General features: G+C 46.0%; 1 protein-coding gene across 1 annotated transcript in view; it reads left to right on the top strand.

Moving 5' to 3' along the window:
• SH3TC2 (SH3 domain and tetratricopeptide repeats 2) overlaps positions 1-9,282 on the top strand; it is a 55,799-nt gene that overhangs the window by 16,702 nt on the left and 29,815 nt on the right. Inside the window, exons 5-8 of the mRNA XM_023537287.1 lie at positions 1,869-2,012; positions 3,008-3,209; positions 3,979-4,052; positions 6,210-6,405. Of these exons, the coding sequence (XP_023393055.1) occupies positions 1,869-2,012; positions 3,008-3,209; positions 3,979-4,052; positions 6,210-6,405 (616 nt within the window). The remainder of the gene's footprint in view (positions 1-1,868; positions 2,013-3,007; positions 3,210-3,978; positions 4,053-6,209; positions 6,406-9,282) is intronic.

The following is a 9,282-nucleotide window of genomic DNA, read 5'->3' as shown; positions in this document are numbered from 1 at the left end:
TCTCTCTCTCTCTCTCTCTGTAATGTAAAATTCAAAGCTATAATCAAGAAATCCGTACAAAGCATTTTGTACTTATGCGAGCTTGTTAACAGGACACTGTCATCCGAGGCTGACTCACTGTCCCCTTTACTCAGGACCTCTCAGCCAGGTTGGTGGGTATCCAGTCCCAGAAGGCCCAGTTTCTCATCACCTTCAAGACCTTGGAGGAAATCTGGAAGTTTTCCACCTACCTGAACTTAGGTACGATGTGGAGCAGGTGGGCGGAAGAGCGCCTCCGTCACGGTTCAGCCAGTTTGGATGGCTTGACATTAAAGAATTGATCTGTCTCAGATAATTAATTAAAAGGAGTAGAGCCCTGACACAGGTAGTTAACTTTTGAAATATTACAAACTGCCTGGAACTAAATCTAAAGCAAATATTAACTACTACTCTAAAATGCCATATGTGGTGCTTCTTTGTATTCAGGGAGAGACTTCTTTGCCAGGCAAGCAATCAACTGGCAGACAGTTATTGGTCATAGACTAAATTCATAGACTGAGATAGATGTGAACTTGATGGTTTACAAAAAGAAACCAGTCTTGAGTAAGATCAAAGTAACTGCTTAAAATAATAAAGTTCCAGATACTTTATCCCAAGTTTTCAGAAAAGAGTCAGAGAAAGTGACGGGGAGTTATCTGCTGCAGGGGCCTCAGGCTGCAGAGTTTTCTAGACAGTAAAGGAGGATACTGGACACAGACCCAGTACTGCTGTGACGGGAAAAGCTTCATCTGTCTTCTCCGTGGAGAATAGCTCGTGACAGGGAAATTCAGGTTACGAAGCAAAATCAGGTCAAGCAAGAGGAGGCCGCTTGAATGGGCATACATCGTACGTCTCCCAGAAAATGCCGACTCCATGCGGACTTACACAGGAAGCGACCTTGTGCAGGGGCTCACAGCTAGAAGGCATAACTTCTCCTTCTGTCATCACGGTGATTCTCTGCTCTCCACGCCACGTATCTCCCGTGACCCTTAGAGACCCTCGCTGTTCAAAATGTGTTTCATGAACCAGCAGTAATGGCATCACGTGGGACATGTTAGAAAATTGAAACCCTAGGCTTCACCCCAGACCTTCTGAACCAGCATCTGTGTTTCAATAAGGCCCTCACGTGATTAGCGTGCACGTTAAAGCGCAAGATGCACGAGGCCTAGATCAGTACGACGGAGAGTCAGAAGGGGAAGAGATGGGCTTTTGCCACTTAAGAAATAGAGGAAGCCGCAAAAGAAGCAACATTTTAACATGAACATTGCACATTTATAGGCATGTTTCAAATGCTATTTATAATTGTTAGGATTTTGCAATGTGCATAGTTTCCAGTCCGGTTTTAACAAGGGAGAGCTTACTGGGCCTGAGTGAGGCAGAGAGCCATAGCGGGAAGGCTGAAATAAATCCTGACTCCTTCATGGGCCGTGGGGAGCCTGTGTCCCAGCCACTGCATCCTCAGGGTTACAGGAATTTAAGCCTCAGGTTGGGAGAACTTTAAGGGGGAGCCAGGAACCCCCAGAGTCAACACTGCAATCTTGGAAATTCCTCCATGGATGTATTTTAGAAAAAGGTAATTTGGTTCAGTCATCTCATTATGCATTTATGGAGACTCATAATAAGTTGAAAATGATAACTATCGTATAAAATAACTTGTATTTCCCAACAGATGCTGAGAAAAATTAATTCCTTCTGGAAAGTCTCTAGCTACCTCTCTTATGCTCTTCCAGTTAAATGGGGCTGAGTTGCGGCTGGAGGTCTGGGAGGGAACTTCGGGAGAGAGTTCGCGCACCCTTTTCCGTGCTCAGCTAATCATGTCGCTCAGGAACCCTGTTGGTTTGACCTCTTAGGCTACGTATCTGCATGTCTGGAGCATCTTCTCTTCGACCACCGTTACTGGCTCAACTGCAGACTGGTAGAGGATACAGAGATCCAAGTGTCAGTAGATGATAAACACCTAGAAACAATGTACCTGGGACTCCTGACACACGAAGGTGAGCATGGAGTAGGGATGAGGATGGGGGTCTTATCTGGTTATTTATTATCAGAGTCCCTGGGATAATTAGGATACGAAAGGAGGTAAAAGTCATTCAAACATGATAATATTCACAGGTAACCCAACCTGTTGTATAATACTACCCAAACATATTTCTCATTTTGACATGGACATCCTATGAACAGCTATGCTGGCCAGTCTCACTGACTGATGTTAGAACCTCCTAGGGAGTTTTCAGAAGATGCTCATGCCAGGGCTCCACCCAGGACAGAGAAATCTTGAGAGGTGGAGGCTCAGTTTCTGTAGTTTTTGAAAGTTGCCCAAGTTTTCCAATGTACATCCAAGATTGAGAATCGCTTTTCTAAACATATGATACGATTTGATTGTAAAATAAAATTGAAAATCTTGCAAAACCTAAAAGATTTCATGAGATATTGAACTTTTTGAAGCACCCACCAATCTGTTTACAAGGAAGGATCTGATCGAGGCTACATTAGAGAGATGGATTTGCATAGACTCTTTTGCAAAATGATTCTCTTTATGATTGCATTGCCCAAATCATATGTGAAAGAAAGAATTTCATACTGTGCTGTTATAAAATACAGTTGCAGAAGTTATATACATCCCAATCAACATAAATTTATTCTTCATTGGGCCTAAGATTAAGCGTGAGGTTGAAATTATAACTAAATATATTTTCACAGGTTTTTGTTTCATTTATTTTCAAGGTCAAGTCCCAATTATACCTTCGTCTCTCTCATTAATTACTCAGAACTTTTGGTGTCTATTTTAAGTGACTTTCCTCTCAGGAGCTTTTTTTCCTGGTACCAGTTTTCCCGGGATCACAAGAACCTCCTGTAGCCTGCCTCTCGAGAGACTTTGTCTTTTGCTCCCAGGAAGAAAGTGTCTGGGTTCTGGAGAGAATTGCCATGGTTTGATAGTCCCTTTCTGCTTCCTGCTACTCCTTGGAAGGGCTTTTCTCGTTGTCTACAGGCCACTTCTTCTGCAGAGCCACGAGCTCTGTGGCTCAGCCAGCTGAGAAGGAAGGGGAGTGTTTGACACTTTGCAAGAATGAGTTAATCTCAGTGAAGATAGCCGAAGGCGGGTCCGAGTGGGAAGGTGTGTCCTTGGTGACGGGCCAGCGGGGCCTGGTGCCGGTGTCAGCCCTGGAGCCCCTGCCGCTCCCTTTTCACCAGTGAGTAGCCGCTTTTTTCCTCCTGAGGGCCGGGATCCCGAGCAGCCTGAGGTGTGTGCACAGCAGAGTAGGCAGGCTTGCAGATGTGGGCATCCATGGTGCCAGGGAGGGAGCAAAATCTGGCTGGCTTTTTGTTCCTTTGTTATTATTTCTTGAATCGAAGTTTGCACAATTTGGTGAAATTGGAGACAACTCTAAATTTCAGATGGATATTGTACCTAAGAGGTAATATACTGTTTGGTCTCCAGTGTAGTGTTTATCAGTGTAGGGACTGGAGACCATTTGTTTCAGAATCACCTGAGGATTTTACTACAAATTTAGACCCCCCCTGGCTGTCCTCAGACTTTCTTGGGGTTGGATCCAAACATTTTATACAAACTCCCCTTACACATAAGGAGGGAGAGCCTGCTGGAAGATATCGTGAACGCAAACATACTCGTAACAATAAACATTACCCAGGCCATGCACCTGTGTGTGGCTCTGGCAGAGAATCTGACAGTGAGAATGGAAAGAGATCTTCTGCTAGTTATTTAACTGACAAACTAATTGCAGAACCAGAAAACACACCAGGCCGGCTGAGCTCCTCTCCTTGTCACAGTGCCTGCCTGATACAAAGTAAATTCTCAACAAACGCCTGCCGTTGTTACAATAACAGCAATAACAATAATACTTAGCAGCGTCACTATCATTGTTATTTTAGTGGACTGTTCTGCTCCCTGTTCTAATTTTTTGAAATCCATGTTTGCAAACCCTGTGTTTCCATTGGCAGATGGTTCCTAAAGAATTATCCAGGAAGCTGCAGCCTTTCCAGGAAGCGGGACTGCGTGGGCTCCTGTCAGATCGGTATGGCTGAGTTACCGTGAGGGAGATAACACTGCCCCGCCCCCTCCTTTTGGCTGCAGGTTCGGAGTCAGTTGATCTGGATTCCTGTCTCGCCTCTGCTTACCGACTGGATTTGGGGAAGCTGGTTCCAGTCTGTTCCCATGGGTTTCCTTGCCTATAAAAAGAGGAGGCTCATCCAGGGCTGTAGATACGAATGCCTGTAGGGGCAGGCAGAGCACACAGATGCGTGAGGGCCTGGCTGGAAGATGTAGGGAATGGTAGGGACCACAGGGACGTGTGGGTGAAAAACAAAACAAACCTGGCATGGGTCAGATGTGGCCTGCAGGCTGCCCGTTTTCAATCTCTGGTCAAAATGTTTTTAATTTCCCTTAGAGTTTTATGGAATTAATCTCGAATTTAGGAAGAGTAAGAATGCCTGGCACATAGTGGGTACTCGTTAAATATTTGTGGACTGACTGAAGGAAATATATATTATATGTAATATATATAACATATATATGTATAATATGTATTATATACACATATACACACAGACATACACAAATATTTTAGGCAATTTCTGTCCGTGTGTATATATACACATACACACATAGATATATAAATATATATGTATCTAGTGGATAATAAACTTTAATGTTTTCTAGCCATCTAGAATATACATTTTTTTCTTCTTCATCCTTAGAGCACCCCATAGTATGAAGTATAATTTTATAAGTTCTAAGCCTGAATAACACTTAAAAAAATAGAGGGAATTATGGAACCCAGACATTAGATCTAATCAATAACCTTAAACAATATATTTAGCTCTATGAATAGTGTGGCCTTGTCATAAGGAACAGGGGACTATGTAGCCTGTTCTGGGTTCAAATTCTACTCCGCAACTCAAAAACCAGTGTGACCTTGCTCAGTTCATGTGTCCTCACTGTGCAGCAAGTTCTTCCTCAGTAAGTTTTACTATAAAACCAATTTCAAATGTTGTCAGGGAAACTAAACTAAATGAGATCTATAAATCACTTAGTACGGTTTTCTCATATTGTGTTTAACACATTGTAGATTCTATCAGCCCACAAAGCAGTGGGAATTTCTAATGTTGAAGACATGATCAATAGAAAATTGACAAAAAATGTCAGGGGAAAAAAAAAAACAAAACAAAAAACCCAGCGGTTTTAGCAGAGGAGCTAAAGCAAATATGGAAACCAAGGCATATTAAAAAAACAAAACATTATCTCAACCAGAGGAGGACTTGTGGAAAGAAGGGTTACCAGAGCCAAGAGATGTTGATTCTAGACTCTCTCTGTGCTCCCCACTTTCTACTCTATAAAAAAGCCATTCTGTAAGTTGTTCTTCTGACTCTTTGGGGCTCCTGGGAAGACCTGAGAAAACGGACATAAATGTGCTTTGTAAACTGGACATTACGACGCTCATAAATATGTCGCTCCTACTAGATGCTAGCTAGGCAACTCGTCAAGCTAGGTAATGACCATGGTCTGAAGGGGGAGACCCCAAGATCCCTTTGTGCCATCAGCGGCTTTCTGTTCTCCAGCAACGTGAGGCTAACATTTATGGAGGGTCGACTATGTACCAGGCATTGTGTACTTTATTTCTTTGACTCTTTCTAATATTTATGAGAGACAAGTATTCTTATCATCCCCATTTTACAGCTGGGGAGACTGAGGGCCACCGTGGCCAAAGGAGCTGGAAGGAAGTGGAGAGATCCTGCAGTGGTTCTCACCCTGGTGTGTGGGTTTGTGCCACCCACGATGAAGTGTTTGCATGATAATGGCAAATGGGACTAAGTAGGACAATATAGTCAGCTTTCCAGTTTCCCATAAGCTAACTTTGTTCTGTTTTAAGGTATATCCAGTATTCTGAGATTATCTTTCGTGTATCTGTTATAACAGCTTTTCTTTTATAAAATGATGGTGAAAGTGGATGGTAGTTCCTTTTATTGAAGTCTTAGTTTGGCAAAACGAAAACTACCCTGTGTCATTCCTTCCAATTTCTTTTTTTTTGGCGGGGGTAAGTGTGGAGATGGAATTCTACTGGCCCTTGACATTCTAAAGTGTGGGAACCCCTCATTTCGCATTACATCGAAGCTAGTGGAAGGCTCGGCTGTTTCTGCCTTGTGTACTTGACTCGGGTGCTGTTTCCCCACAGGCAGAGGAAAATGTAAGGCCTGGAAGGATTACGAGCGGGAAGAAAAGGATGAGCTGAATCTCTGCCAAGGAGATAGCATCGAGATCATCGGCGTCATCATTCCCGGGCTTCAGTGGTTCATCGGGAAGTCGACGTGCTCAGGGGAAGTGGGCTTTGTCCCCACCAGGAATATAGATCCTGATTCTTATTCCCCAATGTGAGTATGACAGAGGGCCCCTCTGAGATGTCCTGGAGCCGGGCTGCCTTCCCCTGGGGTGTCTCCCCATTCTGAGCAGGTTCGCAGGTGCACTGCAGGGTTTCCTGGTAGCAAGGAGCCAGAGGAGCACATTCTGACAAACAAGGCCGACGCAAGGAGTGATAGGGTGGAGAGGATGAGTGAGCAGGGAGTAAGTTCGGTTTATTTCAACAGATGGTGACTGAGGCCCTCCTCTGTGCAAGGAGAGAAATGCAACCCCAAGACAAAGGCCTGCTGTTGGGCACTGGGTATGCGGTGTTCGTCTTTGTTTTCTGCCACTCGTCCTATCTAATCAAGGGGCCCCATCAAGGCAAGTACGCACATGGGGCCGATAGAGTACAGCTCAGTCAGCGGAGAGGCCCCCCCGTGTAGATCTGGCTGCCTAGAGCGTACTGTGCTGTCGGCATTGGCCAGGATGATAGAATGCGTCTTTTACTCTTTCTGCCTTGAGTCCAGAAGGGCTGGTTCTGAGGAGCAGCAGATGGCCAGCCATCTCCATCGCCCTGTCACAGAGGGACAGAGCTCACGAGTACTGCGCAGCCTCTCGGGTGGGCTTCTCGCACAGGATAGGACTCGGTAGGAAGCCTGGGCCCAGGACTACGACGAGAGGGGACGGAGCTGGCTGCTGACACTGAGACTCCGTAGCCCCCTGCACCAGGGAGCCGTGGACCGTGGGATGTTTAAGGCTCTGAACACTCAGCCTGGAATCCCTTCTCTGTGGGAAAGAGCCACCGAGAAGAGTGGACCAAAGGGCAGAGCCCCGCCTTTCGTAGGGAGAGGGAACAGAAGGTCGTTTTCTCTACACAGAAATGTGGGAACCCGTGTAACTCTAAACAAAGAAGGTCACTCACAGAGCTCCTGGAGGGGTATGGAGTGCTACAGGCATTTTTAAGGGGGATGGGGTGTCAAGAGAACTTTCATGAACAAGGTGACATTTGAGTTCAGCTCTGAACAATGTACATGTCTCAACTCTTAAATAGGGAGAGGAGGTGACAGGTGGGAAATTGAGGGGGTGTTGGGAAGCAGATTGCCAGGAGGGGGGTGGGCAGGGCACGCCTGTGCTGGGCCTGTCTTCACCTGGCAGAGAATGGGGAGCTGCTGAGTGTCTGAGCAGGGGTGACGTGACTGGGACTCCTCTCTAGGAAGCTGACCCTGGCTCTGGGGGAGGCCTCCCTAGGTGGGGGAGATCCTGGAGCAGGACACCAGTGAAAAGGCTGAGGCCGGTGGCCTTGGGAAGGGGCAAGGGGAATGGAGAGGAGAGGGCAGTGCTGAGGACCGATCAACAGGAATTTAAAGATTCCGGGAGCTGTACAAACGTGGACACCTGTGATCGACCCTGGAGGCTCCATGTCATTGGTCTGGGTGGGGCCTGGGCAGTGATGGTTAGGAGAGCTCCCCAGGTGGGGCCAGCGTGTGGCCAAGGTGAGACCACTGCTCAAACCACCCTCATTTACCGCTGGGAGAAGTGAGGACCTAGGAATGAGAGGCTGGGACTCAGGGCCGTGGGTCTAGAACCCTGGAATCCTGACATTAAATCCAATGAGTGCTGCAGCCGAGGTCCTGAAGGAAGAAGAAAGAACAGGGCCTTGATGAGAAAGAACTGTTTACAGAGCAGAGGAAGAAAGAATGTATCGAGAGAGACAGAGGAGCCGGCTGAGAGGGAGGGACCATCACAGGGCGGTGGGGGATGCTTCACACCGAAAGGCCTTTGGGATTGGCCACTGGGAGGTCATTGGTCCTCAAAAAGCAACATAGCTTAGTAATCAAGAATTACAGAGCAAAACTGCTGGAAAGGCATTTATGGCCATGTGAGCACATCATGTGTCTCCGTTAGCGTACTAGCTGAGTGACTTTGGATATGTTAATTTGTCTCCCAATGCCTTAGTTTTCTCATCTGTAAAATGTATACAATATTTGTATTTATCCATAAGATCATCATGAGTTTCAAGAAGCTAATGCAACATGTAAAGTACTTAAGATGGTACCTGGAACTGTGTGTGTGTGTGTGTGTGTGTGTGTGTGTGTGTGTGTACACATGTGTGGGCACATGGTGAATATGTATTAGCTCTTTTATTGCTGTCACTGTTGTGTGTGGTAAACTTTGAGAGGCAGTTTTAATAGGATATTGTGGGCAGGTGTCAGATTTCACAAATTACATTTGGACTTCAGCATCTCATACCTTGCCCCAAATGACAATAACACCATACCATTAAATCAATTAATCACATTTTAGCTGGCTTTGTTGTAGGGGATACACTCTCACCCTGAAGGACATCAGCCCCTGTATTGGAGCGGTGGCATGAGACATTCTGTTTCCACAGTGTCATCTGTTGGTTTACACCTGGTCACTTGTGGGGCACAGTGCACCAGAGATTGCACACTGGGTGGGGATTAGAAAAATGAGCCAGGGGACAGGGAGGGGTGGAAGAGGAGAAGAGAGGGTAACTGGCTCATTGCATCTCCATGAAGCACTCTCTTGAATGCAGACATCCCTAAAACACAGCAATCAGGAAAACCCCACAAACAACCTGGACACAAGCTGCAGCCCGAGTGTGTCTTGGAATCATTCCTGTGTGCTATGCCAGAGATTGGCCACTGGGTGTCACTCTTGGTCTATGTTTGTTTGGTATCGGGTTTCTGAAGCTGGTCCCTGAAGTCTCCATCTTCTCACAGATTCCCTCTCTGTCTGGTATACTACTCCTCAAAGGGTGGATGTGTGTGTGTGTGTGTGTGTGTGTGTGTGTGTGTGTGTGTGTGTGTGAGTGTGTGTGTGTCTGTGTGTGTCTGTGTGTGTGTGTCTGTGTGTGTGTCTGTGAGTGTGTGTGTTTTCATTTATTT

Source organism: Pteropus vampyrus, unplaced genomic scaffold, assembly GCF_000151845.1.
Source record: "Pteropus vampyrus isolate Shadow unplaced genomic scaffold, Pvam_2.0 Scaffold185, whole genome shotgun sequence".
NCBI lineage: Eukaryota > Metazoa > Chordata > Mammalia > Chiroptera > Pteropodidae > Pteropus > Pteropus vampyrus.
The sequence above is the reverse complement of the archived record's forward strand: the minus strand, read 5'-3'. Positions and strand labels throughout refer to the sequence as shown.